At 43.1% G+C, this 19,116-nt stretch overlaps 1 protein-coding gene across 4 annotated transcripts in view; it reads left to right on the top strand.

Moving 5' to 3' along the window:
* Nucleotides 1–19,116, top strand: part of FERMT2 (FERM domain containing kindlin 2) — a 103,901-nt gene that overhangs the window by 22,983 nt on the left and 61,802 nt on the right. For all 4 annotated transcript variants that reach the window (XM_044436648.1, XM_044436647.1, XM_044436646.1 and 1 more), the window contains exon 3: nt 758–991. In XM_044436648.1, the coding sequence (XP_044292583.1) occupies nt 758–991 (234 nt within the window). The remainder of the gene's footprint in view (nt 1–757; nt 992–19,116) is intronic.

The following is a 19,116-nucleotide window of genomic DNA, read 5'->3' as shown; positions in this document are numbered from 1 at the left end:
TTTTAGCCTCTCAGTTTTAAGTTGAATGTTAAAAATTGTGTATTATTGTACAAGTTTAAAACTGAGTGTACCAACTAGGGGACCTTCTATGAAGGTACAGTTTAGAAAATGAAACGAGAAAGTGCTCTTTTACCATGACTGGGGTGTCTAGTTTAGCATGTAGATTTGTTTTTTTATGCTTTGTGAGGGTATGACACTGAAGGCCTATATATACACGAAAACATAAGGCGTTATTCTATGGGTTTGCAGTGTGGTACATAGAAACAGAGTGAGTCAGAAGGGGCTTCCTGGGCCCTCTAGTCTGACCCCCAGCTCCAGCTGGCTCCACTCATGACATGCCCACCATGTGCATGTACCTTCTAGAGATTTTAGATGACAGCTTCCTTGTGCTTTAGGCAGCGTGGCCCCTAGTCAGGAATTTTGGGAGTTGTGATGCAAAAAATCTGGAGAGTGTAGAGTTGCCTAACCTTGCCTTATTCATTGCTTAGTCTCCAAGAGTGTGTGCCATAAATTTCCATATAGCACAGCAGGACTTATGCCATTCCAGAGTATTGCAAGAATACCTCTTCTGGTGAATGAGATAAGTTATGGAAGTGGGAGTAATTGGTACCGTTCTGTTAATGGCCTTGCAGAAATCTGGCTTGCTGTAGTGAAACAAAGAGTTGTAAACATCTCTGGATGATGCTGAAAAACTAAGTAGACTGATGCAGTTCAGTTATTCAATTTAGTTGCTCAACTTGTACCTTTGCTCTCCTAGATGTCAAGAGGGATTGGTCTGACCATGCCTTGTGGTGGGAAAAGAAGAAAACCTGGCTCCTTAAAACCCACTGGACCCTGGATAAATATGGAATACAGGCAGATGCGAAGCTGCAGTTCACTCCACAGCACAAGTTGCTCCGACTCCAACTTCCCAACATGAAGTATGTGAAAGTGAAAGTGAACTTCTCTGACAGAGTCTTCAAGGCGGTATCTGACATCTGCAAGACCTTTAGTGAGTATCAAATGGTGATGGAGCCAAGTGGTGCCTCTTCTCACCTCCAGGTTTAGTTGATCTCCCAGTGGCCGTTTAGTAATGCGGCACTTAGCGGAAGGGTCAGCCTTCCAACGAGTCTGGATCAGTCTGTCTTCCTCTGGTTTGGTGACTCAAGCTGAGGGCCTGGCATCGCATGAGAGACTTCTGAAAAGAGGAAAGAGCAGCTTTCAGCTGACTGGACGGGCCAAATGTCTGCCACATGGCGGAAACCATGGCAGCCTCTGTCTTTCCTTAGCATGTGGTATGTCAGTTGCGGTGCTTGTATATATGGGTTTTCCTTACTTTGTGGTATTTATTCCCCACCTTTCGTTAATATTTTTATAAATCCTGGATGTCTTCTGGGGTTTTAAATGCCACTGTATAGCCATTTGGTCAGTTATAAGTAAAGTTACAATGAATTGAACTGAGGCCATCTCAAAAAAAAAAAAAAAAAGGACTATATTAAATGGTACTTGTTGCTTTGGAGTCATTATTTAGTGTCAACTGAATTTTAGGAAAGTTTGATTCCGTATCAGAAACGATGTTCTCAAATTGAGGTAAATCTCTGTGGGTGTTATATACGTCGAACTTGTATTTAAACTCAAGAAATATCTTCAGTTGAAGACTCTGGGAAATGAGAACAGGTTATTAGGTGTATTAACTTAAGTCTTATTATGAGAAGAGAGTATCATCCTAAGATAAATCTTTACTGAAAGGTTGTTCTTTCCCCACAGATCATAGGTGACTAGCTCAAGTTAAAATGAGGCCCCATCGGTGCGGGTGTTCAAGGATAGGCTGGACATGCACATGGTGGGCATGTCTTGAGCGGAGCCGGCTGGAGCCGGAGGTCAGACTAGATGGCCTGGGAGGCCCCTTCTGACTCGCTCTGTTTCTATGTCTCTAAAATATGGGTGTCTCAGAACTGGCACATAGAGGGTCTTTTTTATAACATGCTGGCCTTTGCTTTGTTTGTGCTGGCCCTTGCTGCTCTTTCTTGAGATTGTCTTGTTGATTAATTTCTGTTTTAGTGAATGGTGTGTGTGTGCTTTCTAAACTGCTGACTGCTTTCCCGAAGGCTAAAATAGTGTGGAATGGGGAAGCAAGTTTCCTTGGGATTGCCAATGGGATGAAAAGTTGCCTTCTAGTGACTTGTCATCCAGACTCAAAATAGCTCACCTGTGCACCTGCTGGTAAAATCTCTCCCCCCTCCCCCTCCCTTCCCACACACACACACACACACACACACACACACACACACACACATGTGCAGTCTCTGACATGATTCTAATGGCATCCTGGGTCCTTTAGATTTATACAGAAGCCGAACTGATAAAAGTCAACGTTTACCTCTGGCTCATAAAACATCTTACCTGTCATCAGCAAAAGATCAGCACTGTGCCAGCAAAGAGCACTAGCTAATGCACTCATCCTTGCTGAGTGCTTGGTACTTCTGCCAAACCATAAAAGCAGGGGCATCCTTGACTAGTCAAGCACATTTCTATTTATTTGTGGTGAGGCCATGCGCTTCTCTCACCTACTCAGTTTTGCAGGGAGAAGATGAGGGAGCAGCCTTCACTTTGTCGCTCATGTGCAGCTCCAGAAGAGTTTTTGTAGTCAAAGGGAAACTGAAAATTCTTTGGCCTTTTCTGCAGAGGGGAGTTTGCAAGCGTGATGGGAAAAATCCCCATGTTAGGATATAGCTGTTTTTCAGCCGAATATCCCAATCTACTGTTAACAGACTGTAGCAGCCTTAATTTTGTTTGTTTTTTTCCTGTCTACTTTTGTGATTAGTGTCTTCTGCTAACTGGTGTCAGTTTTGCACAAGCTTCCTTAACTCAAGGCCAGTAGTAAAAGGAAATCTAAACTGGAGTCTGCAACCAAAATCTGTAACTTGAGCTTTGTCATAATAAATCTTCCTGTTTTTAAAATAAAAAGGGATTATTCTTGGCTGACCTGTTTCTGTCAGGAGACAGGAAGTGAGCCACTATATGCAAACCATTATAGAATGGAAGTGGTATTTGCAAATTAAAGATCTTCAGACTTCTGGTTTTATTAAAAATGAGAGATTAAATAGACGGTAAAATATTCTTGTTAAGAAAAGATAGTTTTAAAACCCCTTTATTTCACTTTAGATGATTGTCCACTCCCATCCTGATGGCTGGGATAGCAAACCTGGGAAAATTTAAGTGTAAGAACAAGCAAACCCAGCGAAGTAGAACAAAACAGTGTTTTATTAAAATAGTTGGGGTGGGGGGGGGCAGGAACTACCTTATGGCCTTCAAGACTGTGAAGGCAGAATATTGGATGGCAGTCCCTTATAACGCACCCCCCCCCATTCAATCTTGATTCAGATGTCTCTCTAGAAGGAGGGAATGCATAAATGTGGGGAGGGGGTAGCAGTCACCAGGAACCCCTTTCTATACCTTTGCAGTTCTGATTCTGACAATGTAGTATCTGTGCAAAGTGGTTGATCTGAGATTGTAACCAGGCATTGGAGGGCAACCGTTTTGGAGGCTTGTTGGAACTGGACCTGCCTGAGTGCTGTGATAATCTTCCGAGGCCCGCCTCTGCGCCGAGTGATCGCGGAAGGGCCCATTGGATGTCGGTGCACATGGGCGGAACTTGCTCTCGCCAAAGCATCTTTTCTGGGCCTGGTCAAAACATTGTTGTTCCCTCAGACCTCTTAATCTGTTTCTGGATTTGAGAGTCGTCGCTTTACATTGCTCTACTGGTTTTGGTCATCTTTTGGATATTTTTTTCCTTTTTACACATTAGGGTTAAACCAAAGGACAGGACATCAGATAAGTCGTTTGGGGCTTTATTATTAAATCCAGTGTCATGAATATGCTCAGGGTTTCAAAGTCCTGGTGAGTTGTCCTCCCGATAAAGTTGCCCTTGTTTGGAGTCCTGGATTTTAAAGGGAGGGATATATAACTGATGAAGTGGACAAGATGCTTGGGGTGGTACGCCCAACCACCTGTTTACTCGACCCTTGCCCTTCTTGGCTACTTACGAAAGCCAGTCACGGGATTGGTCCCTGGGTCCAAGAGGTCATCAACGCCTCACTGAAGGAGGGCCGGGTCCCTGCCCCTTTAAAGGAGGCAGTGATCAGGCCCATCCTGAAGAAGGCGTCCCTGGACCCAGAGGTGACCGCCAATTATAGACGGTGGCCAACATCCCATTTTTGGCAAGGTGTTGGGGCAGGTGGTGGCAGGACAACTCCAGGTTCTCTTGAATGAAACAGATTATCTGGACCCATTTCAGTCCGGCTTCAGACCCAGTTACGGTACTGAATCTGCCTTGGTCACCCTGTACGATGACCTATGCAGGGAGAGGGACGGGGCAGTGTGACCTTGTTGCTTCTCCTGGACCTCTCAGCCACTTTCCATACCATCAACCATGGTATCCTTCTGGATAGGTTGGCCGGGCTAGGAGTTGGGGACTCTGCTTGGCAGTGGTTCCACTCCTACCTAGCCGGCCAATTCCAGAAGGTGGTGCTGGGGGACTATGGCTCTGCACCATGGCAGCTATTTTGGCAGGGCTGTTTTGTCCCCCATGCTTTTTAACATCTACATGAAACCGCTGGGAGAGGTCATCAGGAGGTGTGGGCTGCGGAGTCATCAGTACGCTGATGACACCCAGCTCTGCCTCTCCTTTTCAACTAACCCAGGTGAGGCAGTGGCTGTGCTGAACAGTGCCTGGCCGAGGCAATGGGCTGGATGAGGGCCAGTAAACTGAGACTCAATCCAGATAAGACGGAGGTCCTGTTGGTGGGTGGTTCAGGTTTTCAGGTAAGTGATTTTGGTCCTGTCCTGGACCGGGTAGCACTCTCTCTAAAGGACAGGATCCACAGCTTGGGAGTGCTCCTTGACCCGGAGCTATCCCCGGAAATACAGGTGACTGCAGTGGCAAGGAGTGCTTTTGCTCCAGCTTCGGCTGGTTCATCAGCTGTGTCCTTACCTGGACGAGCACTGCCTAGGAATGGTGATTCATGCCCTGGTAACTTCCTGGTTGGATTATTGCAATGCGCTTTACGTGGGGCTGCCCTTGAAAATGGTCCAGATACTTCAATTGGTACAAAATAGAGCTGCCAAGTTGCTGTTGGGAACCGGTTGTTATTCTCATATAATGCCAGTCCTTTATCAGTCCTTTATCAGCTTCACTGGCTCCCAGTTGAAGCCCGGGCCCAATTCTAGGTGCTAGTATTAACCTATAAAGCCCTAAACGGCTTATGTCCAGAATACCTGAAGGATCGCCTCCTTCCCTACAAGCCCACACGCCCCTTAAGATCAGTGGGGGAGTTCTTGCTCTGGGAACCTTCTCTGGAGGAAGTACGGAGGATGTCCGCCCGGAGGAATTTGTTCCCCAGAGAGGTCTGCCTGGCACCGACATTATACTCTTTCCGGTGCCAGATAAAGACCTTTTTATTCAACCATTATTTTAATAATCAACACTTCTAGATGTTTCAGGATTTTTTCCCTTCACAGTCACACTTTCTATTTTTTCCTCCTTTTTCTTAAGTTCATGATGTGTTTTATATTGTTTTAATAATTGAGGTTTCATACTGTACTTTTGTATTTTATATTATACTTTTATATTTTGTTAGCTGTCCTGAGCGCTTGATGATAGGATGGGATATAAATGCCTGTAATAAATAAATAAATGCTAACAGTTTGCCTAGTAGTTTTATATAAGAAGGGGATGAGGAAAGTCAGCCTCTTCACCCAGGTGGCAAAGATAAGTCTAAAATGCTGCCAAGATGTGGGATAATCTCAAATGCTAAAACTTGATGAAGGCACTTAAATCCACTACTTTTCTGAGCCTGCCATGGAACGGGCAGTGGCTTAATGGCAGAACACGAGTTTTGCTTTTAGAAGGTCCTGGGTTCTGTATCTCCAGGTAGGATCAGAGAGAATCCTGCCTGAAAACCTGGAGAGCGACTGTAAGCCAGTGGCTCCGCATTGCGGGACGGATGGACCGAGATGTTTAAGGCAGCGTCCTATGCTCTGCTGCCGCTCTTCTGAGGACCAAGGTCACAAAAACCAATGAGATGCTCAAATATGCTTGAAGTGTCTTTGATAAGTCCAAGTCTCGGTATGTGTTCAATGAAGTTGAGCAATGCAGCAAGAAGAGTGTTGGTCAAAAGACTGTTGTCTGAAAACATGAGAGTAACATGGAAATTCCTATGACAAGGCAAGTATTTCTGAAGTGGCCCTGTCCGTCTCTTAGTCTTCAAGGATCCTCTGGGTTAGGAAGACCTAGTTGAAGAATATATTTAAATTACTAAAGATTTGAGGCGTGCACCTTTTTTTCATCTTTGGAAAAAATGGTGAATTGTTGCTTTTGTTGCAGCAGACTAACACAACTAAGTGCCATATGTCTGCTTAAAAATTAACAAAATTATTTTGGCATTAGTTTTCATGGACATTGTGTCCATCAGATAAGAACGTTTATGTAGATAGAGTGGCCAGGTGGGCTGGAGTCTTAATTCTGTCGACACAGTTTAACCCTCCCCTCTACCAACCAGCATTTGCATATTGATCTGCAAATTTGAGGCCAGTACTTAATGCATCTGAGGAAATGAACAGTCTCCAGAAAAAGTGTTCTTAGTCTTTAAGGCACATGGTCGTCGTCGTCGTCGTCGTCTCCTCCTCCTCCTCCTCCTCCTCCTCCTTCTTCTTTTACAAAATTTGCATGCGTAATTACCCTTGAGGGGAAGGGACTGACTGGCACAAAACTGTTTAACCTCATGCTGGTGGGGCTTTGTGTGGACCTTTGATAATTGATTGGAGGAGGAAGGTGTTCCTCTGAAAGTCTGAGTGATAAGATGAAAGGATTTGCATTCCATTTATAAACTGTGTGGATATTCCTTATGAACAGCAGTATGTAAGTTTAATAAATATATAGATTCCTCAGAAATCATAATTGTATGCATGTAAATGATTATGTAATGATGTTATTTAAATTTTTGAGGCATTTTATATAGCCAAGAACAGAAGTTCATAAACTAGAATGAACATTAAAGAGGTACTTAGGGAGGGTGATAAGCTTACGGCGTATGCTTTGTAAGCAGTCTTGAGACATTTAGTGAACGACGGGATAGAAATGTTTTATTAAAAAATGATCTTAGAGGAAAATGGTGGAGGGGCAAAACATTGCACAGGTGTATCATGATACTTGTTGCATCTGAGCTTCATATGTATTATCTCAGCAATCCTTATAACACTCATGAAAAATAAGCTTCAGTTCTTCTTGAAAATCCTGCTTTTAGTTTTAATTATTCCCCGGGGTAAATATTTAGCAGATCTTTATCTGCTGCCCAGAGCAAGACTTGACAAGGATCTGAAGCCTGTGGCTGGACCTATATAGACCTGGAGGCTTTCAGGGGAAGGTGAGAACATTGGGCTTACCATCTTACCTGCCTTTCTCATCCCTTATTCACCCTCTCCTACCATCCTGCCACCCCTCCTGGCTGAGATGGTTGATGGCTGGATTGGGACTTTGCCTGAGAGAAGATCTGGGTGCTCCAGTGCCTGAAGACGAGGGAAACCCCTGATGCCTGCCTGCCTGAAAATGTCCCCCACCCGTGGGGATGCTCAGTGGACCTTTATTTGCCTGCTCAAAGCAGGGCAGTAACAACAAGGTGTTATATCTCTGACTGGATAGCAGTAGATTCTAGACACACAAGAACGTGTAGGATTCCTTCCAAAGGTTCTTCAGTTAGAGGCCATGTGGTGCAAATAATGTTGCACAAATTACACCATGATCCCTTTTCTCATGCTAAATTGATTTCATGAGGCAATCCAGGTCAGGAAAACCCCAAGAAAATAGTTTTGTGGTGGACGTGGACAAACAAATAAGAGGATTTTTACTTTCTGTCAGCTGCTGGGTGCTGATGATAACTTTTGTACTTCTCTGTCTTGCATGCCAAATAATGCTGTGCATTCCACTGTCCTTTGTACGGGAGAATATGAGGGCCCCCCCCCCCAACATTACAGCCACTTGTCTGCTTTGAGGGTCCTGGGGAGGGGAGCTTGTTCCTACTTTACAGAACTTGAATTCGTGCAGTGGAGGTGGTGGGAGCCAAGTGGGGCGAACCTGGTGGGAGAAGTTTAGTGTAGCAACAGGTAACAGAAGAGTAAGGTGCCCAATAAGGCCTCCCTCAAGCATTATTTCATAGTGGATGCTGACATGTATAACTGAGAACCGGGTGGGAATTAGCCTCTCCCAGCTCTGTCTAGTGTGGTATGTGATACAGCATCAGGGAAGATGAGCAGGCCGAGGAGTGGGGGGCTCACCATGGTCTGTAAGGATTCTGTCTTTCTCTCCAGGCTCCTGTCTGCATGACTCTTAGAGGGTTTGCATCTTGCACTGGGCCAATAGAACAGATTGGGCGTTCTGATTGTGTACAGTCCGCCCTGCAACCTAAATTTCTAAACTAGATTACTGCTCTGCACTCCATATGGGATTGCACTTGAAGACTACTGGACCAGAAGATCTCAATGTGGGATTGTATAATTGGTGACCTGCAACAGCAGGGGGTTGGACCCCATGGCCTTCTGGGCCCCTTCCAACTCTACTGTGCTAAGATTCTGTGTAAAACGTCAATTCTTGCTTGTTTGCATTGGCTGTCTGTATGCTTCAGGGGGCTGGTTTTAACTTATAAAGCCCTACATGGCTTTGGACCACAATGTTTAGATGCCAGGAAGCACTTCCTGACAGTTAGGACCCCGAGGGTGTGGAATGGGCTTCCATGAGAGGTGGTTGAGGCCCCATCGGTGCGGGTGTTCAAGGATAGGCTGGACATGCACATGGTGGGCATGTCGTGAGCGGAGCCGGCTGGAACCGGGGGTCAGACTAGATGCCCTGGGAGGCCCCTTCTGACTCACTCTGTTTTTCTGTTTCTCTGTTTCTGCTCAAGCTTAGATGATTCCGTATCAGAAACGATGTTCTCAAATTGAGGTAAATCTCTGTGGGTGTTATATACGTCGAACTTGTATTTAAACTCAAGAAATATCTTCAGTTGAAGACTCTGGGAAATGAGAACAGGTTATTAGGTGTATTAACTTAAGTCTTATTATGAGAAGAGAGTATCATCCTAAGATAAATCTTTACTGAAAGGTTGTTCTTTCCCCACAGATCATAGGTGACTAGCTCAAGTTAAAATGAGGCCCCATCGGTGCGGGTGTTCAAGGATAGGCTGGACATGCACATGGTGGGCATGTCTTGAGCGGAGCCGGCTGGAGCCGGAGGTCAGACTAGATGGCCTGGGAGGCCCCTTCTGACTCACACTGTTTCTATGTTTGATGCAATCCGCAATCTAGGGCCTGCCTCCGCCTAGGGAGGGTTGGTTGGTGGCAACGAAGAAGGCCTTCTCAGTGGCAGGGGCCCCATTGATTTGATTTGATTTGATTTGTATAAAAGCTGCCTCATTAGCATTATGCTCTCTGGGAACAAGCTCCCTGATAAGGCCCACCAAATGCAACTCTACTGTCTTCCCAACAGTAAGTTGACTTTCCTCTATAATAGGGCATTTAATTAGCATCTATAGAATATTGCAAACTTATATCAGCTGTCTAACATTCTGTGCTTTGATTTGTTATCATTCTTGTACTTGCTTGAAGACTAGAGCAAAAGCTTCTCCAAGGCCAGATAGTGAATTTATGACAATTTTTAACCAGGACCTTGTGATTCATAGCTCAGCCTTGTACTCAGGACACTCCAGAAGTTCTTCTATAAGCGAGAGTTAATTTCCTGTAGGCCCTGATATATAACTTTGCAGAACTTTTGCAATGACTTTTCCAGGTGCAACTGTCTTCCCACTTCCCAAATTTATAATGATTTTACCTCTTCTTTCAGTGCAGCTTGTTCTTTTCTTTAAAAAGAACTGTCGGAAATACTGACTAGTGGCTTTCTACTGGAATTAAAGCTTCTCACAATGTTTTGGCCCTATTTCCAGTTACCCATAGGCTTGGATCATAGTTTCGACATGCTCATTTACAGAGTAGAAAGTGATAGCTTTCTCACTGTAAATGTGGTTTATATTTGTTGCCATCTTACTTGTCCATTAAGCTGACTAGCACTTGTATTGTGTCTAATCTGCAGCAGTATTTTTTGCTCTAGTAACTTAGAAACAGCATAAATTTGATGAAACTCACAACGTTCTATTTTTAAACATGATTATAGGATGAATCATGGCAGTGCCAAGTAACCATGGGGCTTATGGGTAAGCATCCTATGCTCCCAGTTTGGTGCTGTGTGTTTGTGTGCCTGCCCCCCCACCCCCACATACACACACAGTTACAGTAAAATAAATTTCAGTCTATCCCCTTGAATTAACTTTTTGTAGTACTCAGTTTGAATGTTTCCTAGATGAATGGGATTCTTCCATGTTTCTAAGCAGCGCAACAAATATTTAACCAAATTTCCTGCTTCCTATCTTGATACTTACAGTGGCTATATTTTGGATTGAGGGGTAAAGAGCTGTGTTTCTAATAAAATGTCTAATGAACTAGATGCAAATACGGCTTCTCCACTGCACCATCAGTCTCCGCTTTGTAAGACCTGCCTGCCAAAATCCTGCTTTGAGAGGGAAAAGCCTCTGTACATACAGATGTGACGTACTCTTCACTGCAAACCCTTCATTTAATCCTTGTTGTCTGCATTTTTTAAAAACCTGAAATTCTCACGCTCATGTTTATTGAGACCTAGATGGTGGTGACCTTTCCAACAGGAGCCCAAGATTCAGTTTTGTCTTATGCCCTAGGGGAAAGGATATTTATTCTTGGACTATTGTGAGAGCGCGAGACTTCAGAGAATCTGAATAGCTGTAAGATGCATAGCTCTCTGGAGCCCACAAGTGAAGAGCTAAGCAAAAATAGAATATTAACATGCTTGGCTTCGAGGTAAAGAGGAATGTGTCAAGGGACTTTCATAGCCCGACAAAAAGCCCGTGACCCCGTCCTTCTCTTCAGTGGGTATTGGCTCCCGTGAAGCAAGCATCAGTCAGGCACCATGATGCCAGTTGCAGCTGTCAGTGCCAAGCATGGTGGGGCTCACAGGTCAGCACACAAATGGGCAGAGAGGGAGGGCAAGACCTGGGTACCTCGGAGCAATCTCCTTTGGCATATGGCAGGAGATTGCAAGGGGCTGTCACGTGGAGATGGGTAGAGAGCTCCCCTGCAGAGGAAGGCAGGATGCGCTCCAGCAGAGCAAAGCTCAAGGTATTATTATTATTATTATTATTATTATTATTATTATTATAACATTTCTATTCCGCCCCTTGCCGAAGCCTCGGGGCAGCTTACAACACAATAGAATACATTGAAATACAATAGAACATAATAAATTACCATTAAATACAAAAATACAAAAAATACATTGAGTTACAAACAATAATAATATAAAATTAAAATTATCAGTATAAAATAAGTAAATAAATAATATAGGAGGAGAAAAGAGAAGGAAGAAGAAGTTGCGTGAAGTTGTTGAGGCCCCATCGGTGAGGGTGTTCAAGGATAGACTGCACATGCACATGGTGGGCGTGAGTGGAGCCGGCTGGAGCCAGGGGTCAGGCTAGATGGCCCAGGAGACCCCTTCTGACTCGCTTTGTTCCTATGTTTCTATCTAGTGACTAGTTATTCCCTGGCACGGAGCTCCTCTGTGGCATCCTGCTTGGTTAATGTCAGCGTAGAGTACTGCAAACTGTTTTGGCACAGCAGAAATAAGTGGCTAACTGAGGAAATAGTATATATATTTACTATACTAAATAATATCTGAGAGCTGATTCTTGAAGACTTGGAAATGCACTCTTGGAGAATGTTAAACAAAGGACTTTAAAAGTTATGTTGACCTTTCCTGAGGGTTTTTCAATAGCTTAAGGTGTGTGGTTGTTCATCTTACAAAATTATGAATTAGAGACAGATTTAAAGGTGAAATACTTTTTGTAAAGAGCAGTGGGAGGGTGGGATCTCCCTTCATACCAAACATGACTAGAAAGTAGGCAAGATCATCTAGTTTAAAAATGTTTTACTGGATACCCAGGCCAAGACCATCCGTACTGTTAGATTCCCAGTCAAATGTATGCGTGTGAAAGCTTGGACAGTGAAGAAAACTGATAGGAAGAAAAGGGATGCATCTGAATCATGGTGCTGGAGGAGAGCTTTGTAAATACCCTGGACCAACTGAAAGGCAAACAAGGGGGTCATAAATCAAGCCAGAGTTTCCCTCAAAGCAAAAATGGCAAAACTGAGGCTGTCATACTTTGGACACATCATGAGAAGGCCAGACTCCCTGGAGGAGGCCACCATGTCAGGGAAAGTTGAAGGCAGAAGAGGAGGAGGAGGAGGACCAAATGTGAGATGGATCGAATCCATAAAGGAAATCACAGCTTTGAACTTACAAGAACTGAGCAGGGTTGTCAAGGATGGGGCATTTTGGAGGCTAGAGGTAACTTGATAACACATAACTTGGTTTGCACTTCTAATTTTATATGGTGTATTTGAAAGTTTATCTGGAATGTGGGGTGAGGAAGACCTCATCCAAAAGCATGGTTGATCTCTGCGTGAATCGGGTTGCCTTGAGCAAACTCCAACTCCTACCTAACCTGAGATGAATGAGAGAAAACCAAATGCACAAGCCAAGAGAAAATTGGCATAAGATTCTTCTTCTTCTTCTTTTTTTTTTTTTGGTGGTACATTACTTCAAAAGAGATCAAAGAAATGGACAAGAATTATAAAGGAAAATGTTGGAAGTGTAAAGAAGTATTTGGGACTTTCTACCATATGTGGTGGACTTGTGGTCAAATTAAAAGATTTTGGAAGCTGATACATGTGGAAATACAAAAAACGTTTAAAATAAACTTTTCTGTGAATGCTAAGAATGTGCTGTTGAATATTATGCCAGAGGCTTTCTCAAAGAATATGCCAGTGACTTAAATACATGATAACTGCAGGAAGAATTACAGTCGCTTCTAAATAGGAAACAGCAGAATGCCCAACAATTAAGAATGGAAAAACAAGTTGGCTGACTATGCAATGATGGCAAAACTGACTAATTATGTAAAGCGATGAATGATCTAAGGATTTAATGATGAATTAAAATTTTACTCTATGCAGGTTGATTAGTACAGGAAAAATGCCGCTCATAAAAATGTTGTTGATGATTCATAATTGACTTGAAGTGAATGGAAAATCTACTGGTTTAAAGAATAGTATTTTTTTTTTTTTGCAAGCTCCAACAAAGTATTGATTGACAACAAAACAGAATTCTTATGTTATAATTATGTAAGATCCCTTGGCATTCTTCTCCTTTTTTATTTCTCTTTTCTGTATTCTTTTTCTTTTAAGAAAATAATAAAAATTAGTTTTTAAAACGAGAGAAAACAAAAAGCAATAGTAGTACTAATAATAGTTACACTATAGGTATTCTTGGATTAACTGAATTTAAAGCTTGGGGTGTGGGTTCACTAAAGATCTTGCACTTGATCAGGCTGCTGTGTGGATACGTGATATACAGAAATTAAGTAACTGCTGTTCATGAAGGTGGAATTGGCTGCATTACAGACAGACAAACGTGTGTGCCTGACACCCAGGGATAGCTGTATTATTTCTCCAAAGGCAGATGTCAGCTAGTCTAAATGTCTGATTTGGCCTCCTGTGTCTATTATTCTTAAGAGGAGGGCTCACTCAGGACAGAATGTCCGTTGGAACTTGGAAATCTTTCCAAAAATTTGCACCCATGTGGCTGCCAGGAAAATGCTTAATGAGCTGCTTGGTGCTCCCAGTTATAAATGTCAAGTGACAACTTTGCCTACAGCTTGATAGGCATAAAAAGCAAGCCTGCGGGGCTCAAAATGCCAAAGATTGGAATGATTCCTGAGCCCTTTATCTCTACTGTTTAGTGAGGGAAGGTAATATGAACTGGATTAGGAGATAATTTGAAACAGAACTTGTTTTTGTGAAGTCTTTCAAGATTGAAGAAGGAAAAATGTAGGATGCGCCTGTAAAGTTTGCAAGCTTTCATAAAATGTCTAAGTTTTGCCCTGGCTGTAGCACAAGTCCCTGCAGCCTATATGGCCAGGTTTCAACTCCCAATTTCAAAATACTGCTAGCACGGTGCCGATGAGTGAAGTAGTTGGACAGCAGTGGATTGTCCCTGCGTGAAGCTAGAGTAGGCAAGGCAGGCAGAAATCTCGTCTGAGGACTTCTTAACTTTTTCTAACAGTTCTCTCTCATCCTCCCTCCCTCCCCTTCCTGCTCCTTGTAGTAATTTTCCAAGGGGATTTCTGCATTTAGACAGTGCTCCCATCTTCATGAAAGCAGCAGGCTCTTTTGTTTTCTGCGAAAATGGTGGTTTCTGTTTCCCCCCTGCGTCTCAGCAAAAATTGTGCTTAGATCATGTGGGGCACATGGGGGTTGCAACTCTCTCTAGAATTGGGTGTATTCACAATTTGCTTGTACAAACGAAGGCTCTTATATTTTGGAGGCTGTAATTCAATAGAAGTATCTACTACTAAGCGGATTGGGTCTTGCTTCTGCATTACCATGTGTCGGATTTTTCAGATTTCATAAATATGCCAACTATTACACTTTTCCATGCTAAGTTAGAAAGGGGGGGGGGGTTGACCTAAGGGCCACATTCCAAATTATGAAGGTTTGGGGGTTGCATTCCAGCAGTGGGTCAAAGCAAAATAGATGGGGCCAGGTATAATTCATACTAAATTGGACAGTTTCCCACTAATCAGACAAAGCACAATTCAGTCCTGTTCATGTTGCGCAATTCTAGGTATGTCTGCTCAGGAGTTAAGCCACAGAAACTGGCCTTTAAAACCTGTGCCTCTGGTTTCCATATCTTCTGTCCTTTAGGACAGGTTCAAAAACCTTGCTTTACTGGTAAAGGCATTTAATTAGCAGAATTTCTGAAGTGTAAATTCATTTAAATCCCCTCATCTCCAGTTACTGATTGGAGATGGGAACAGAGGTTCCCTGTGCCCTGAAGAAAGTGTTCAGCTCCCCATTCTGCTCAGATAAGAGCAGGGGCTTCCTGTACTGGAAGGAGGAAGGATATTGTAGCCTGGAGGCCAAATGTCTGTAAGTGGGAGCGTTCCCATCCATATTTTAATTAGTTGTTTTGTATGACAGTAGTAAAATAATTTTAAGCTTCGTAAGAAACTAAGAATTGCACATATTTCAATTTTCTCTGGAGTTTTCCTCCTCCTGGAAAAATGGAGCAGGGGAACAATTTTTTCCTTGGCTTCAGCCTAACCTGAATTGTTAAGCCCTGTTCTGCATGCTTTGTGTTTGCAGCTTCCCCTCCCAGCTGTCGGAGGTTCTGTGTTGCCACCACTGTACTTCAGTTTGCCTGCCAGCCGTCTGTGTTGCTGAGTTGGCATTCCAGTGCTGGAGTGCTCGTCTCTCTAGCTCTTTTTGTCCTCCTTGGACCCTATTATTGTGCAAAATACGAGTTTATATATACCTAAACAGGTGCTTCTTTCCTCAAGTGGGAGACAGTACTCAGTTTGGGGAAAGGGAGTAATCACTTGAAACAAGTTACTTACAGCTATGGTGTTAGATTTGGTTGGCAATTTTATCTGTTCTGGTGGTTCAGTCAGACTTGTATAATGTTCTCCATATTGATAATTTTGTCCACAATTCATTTGTAAAAGTGGGAAAATCCATGAAAAATACTTCATTTGTGGGGGAGGGGATCACCCATACCACTGAGAGTAGCCCTATTGTCACAACACAAAAAGCTGCATCTGATAAAGTGGGTTTCTTTTCAGCTCAGAAATGAATTGGTTTTAAAGTGCTACACAGCACTTGTCCTTGAAAATTCCCCTAACTTTTCCATTCTTTAGTGATTGTCAATCTAAGTATATTCTGTGTGTGTCAGTTGTTATGAAACCAATGCAGCAAAATTAAAAATCTATAGAGAACCTTCTCATGTGGATCATCACGGAGATTATTTTGGCAGGAAAGCAACTTCAGCACTTGCTAAGTCTCTTTCCCCTCCTCTTTTTCTTACTGTTTTTATGTCTCCATTATGTTGGGACTGTTCCAGTTAGTATTACTTCCCGAAAGCTCATTGGCATTAAAACACCCTCCCCTGGAAAAAAAAGGGGGAGAAAGCATTCACTAAGTGCTGTTTCAGCTTTGGAGAGAATGAAAAAACTTGGCCTTCCATCAGATGAATATCTTAAACATTGGCAAACGCATAAATCTGGAATAAAACATTGCAAGCACACTCTCCTTGAAAATGGACACAGTGATCTGTTTCCAGTTCTAACACACACAAGTTTCCAGCACAGATGCACTAGCAATGGCAAGTGCCGTTGCAATGGAAGTAAAGTGTCAGGTTATGCACATTGGGGCAAAAAATCCTCATGAGTTAATAAGCATAAGCTTTAACTTCGCTGTACATTGTCAGAGTCTAGTAGTGGCCACAATCTAGCTATCGGTGTTGTCTGACGTTTCTTTGTTTATAATTCTGATGTACCATGTTAGTATCATCAAAGATTCATTGGAACCAGATAGTGGTGAGAAATATCCCACATCTGGATTGCATTTCCTTCTTTAAGGGAATTGGTTCAGTTTTAACGTGGACTTCCCTGAACTTTACTGTGTTATCCCTTTGTTTGACTGGAATGGTTGTGGTATTACATGGTGGGAGTTTCCAAGCATCCCTGTGTTTGAGTGTGTCTGCTGAGCTTGTGGAGGAGTGAGATGTGGCATTCCGTGCAGCTGACATGCTTATCTTCCTTCCTCTTTTTCCTGTTCTCTTAAATATCAAACTTCTCTCCACTGCCAAATCACAGAAATTTTGAACTTTGGATAGTGATCTTGATAAATTGGAGCACTGGGCTGGAAAAAAAAGAAAGAATGATATTTACTAGGGACAAATGCCATGTTCTGCAGCAAGAGAGAGAGAAAGAGACCAACTGTGCATTTACAAGATGGGAGATACTTGTCTCTATGATGCTGCAAGCATGAAGGACCTGGAAATTTTGTAGATCACAGGCTGAATATGAGTCAACAGCATGATGTGGCTGCAAAGATGGCAAGTCTGTTTTGAGCTGCCTTAATAGGAATATCACTCCCAAATCACGTGACGCACCAGTCCCCCTCTATTCAGTGCTGCCTAGGCCTCGTCTGGAATACTGCGTCCGGTTCTGGGCACCATGGTTTAAGGAAAAGTGCGGACGAGCTGGAAAGGGTTCAGAAGGGCAACGAGGATGGGCTGGGAGCTAGAAGCGAAGTCCTGTGAGGAGAGATCAAAAGAACTGGGCCTGTTGAGCCTTGGGAAGAGGAGATAGGATAGCACTCTACAAATACAATATATTAAGTTGCCCATTGATTAAAATGGACAAAAATATGTATAGGCCATCTATATGTGCTAATGTAAGTACGCAAGAAACCATGCTGGCTCAGCTTCATCTAGTTCAGCTGTCCTTTCACGGTGTGGCAGACCAGCTGTACACAGGTTCCCTCAAGCAGGATGAGAACAAGGCCTCCCCCCGCCCCCCCCCCCAAAGCTCCTCAGCAACTGGTCTACACAGACGCACTACTACTGGTAGCAGAGGTAGCACATAGCTAGCAAAGCTACTCGCCACCGATAGCCTCCTCTTCCATAACGGGTCTAGTTTCCCTTTAAAGCCATCCAAATGGTGACCATCGCCACTTCCTGTGGCAGTGAATTCCACCATTTAACTATGCGCTGTGTGAAGGAGGACTTCTTTCAGTCCGCCCTTAATGCCCCATCATTGAGCTCCATGGACGAACTCCAGATTCTAGTATTACGGAAGAGAAAGAAAGACGTCTCCTCCAGTTTTACCGCACCATGCATAATTTTATACACCTCTATCATGTCTCCCCTTACTGGGTTGAAAGTATTTCTTTCAAAATTGGAAAGGAACAGTCACTCCTCAAACCATGTGTGAGCACATGCCATAACCAAAGATGATTACGAAATGAGACGACAGGTGTAACTGGACATACTTAAACGAAAGAAAAGAATGTCCAGTTATTGAGTCTACAGAGACTAGAATTGAGTGTTCATAGACTAGAATGGAACAAAAAGGAGAATGGAATTAAAACAAAACTGTATAGAGAAAATACTTGCTGACAGTGATGAAAGCACAGCCTTCCAAAAATTGGCAGAGGATTTTCTCAGCTGTGTGTTCTGCAAAATATCTCTAGGAAGCGTATTCCCCTTAAATGGCCAAGCAAGACAGTTCATCTGGGCTAATCCTTAATGCTTTCTGTTTGTTTTTTTCTATTCCTTTTAAAAATAACTTTAAGGAAAAAGAATTTGTCTTCCTTTCCAGGAGAGAAGTCCTGTCAACAAAGAAAATCACCCCTCTTGCAGATTTTTGTTTCCTCTGCTTTGAATTTCATGCACCCATATGCGACTCTGCCATTTTGGTGGTGGGTCACCACTGGAAAAGTAACAGATCGTCGATTAACTTGCATGTGCACTTGTGTCTAAGAAGAGAATTAATAGATAAAGCACTTGCAGAGACCTGTCCATGGTAATGAAGCTCACAAACCTCTTCCTCAAGAAGATTGCAGATACCTCTTGACACGCACTTAACTTGTCCTTGTGCAGAAAACAGAGATAAGATAGCGTCAAGCCAGTGCATTTAGAACTAGCAGAAAATGAATTGTCTTGTACCTTGTTTATTCAGGTTTTTTTTTTAATTAACCCACTTCTTCACTTATGCTCACATGATTAGAATTGTCTCTTGAACTATGGTTTTGCATTGAAAGTTTGGAAGAAATACTGTTGAATAGAGTGTCATTAAATATCAATTATATTAAATGCTCACTGTGTATTCAGAGGCAGGATGAAGGAGAAGGTTCGTGGCTTGGTCCACCTCTCCCCTTGCGAGCAGCAGACTTGGGTGATGCCTCCGTTGCTAAGTTGTACTGCTTCAGAGTGCCAGTCAGGACAGGGAGTGAATCCTTGACTGCTTGTATGCCTGCGCATGTTATAGAACAGGTGAGAATGCTCTCCATGATGCCCTCCTTCTCTCTAACATGGCACTGAAGGAAACCAAAGGTCTTTCTCGGACAGTGGAGAAACGGAGCTGGCTGCAAAGGGCTAAC

The sequence above is a fragment of the Varanus komodoensis genome, unplaced genomic scaffold (assembly GCF_004798865.1).
Source record: "Varanus komodoensis strain SLA01 unplaced genomic scaffold, ASM479886v1 scaffold3, whole genome shotgun sequence".
Taxonomy (NCBI): Eukaryota; Metazoa; Chordata; class Lepidosauria; order Squamata; family Varanidae; genus Varanus; species Varanus komodoensis.
The sequence above is the reverse complement of the archived record's forward strand: the minus strand, read 5'-3'. Positions and strand labels throughout refer to the sequence as shown.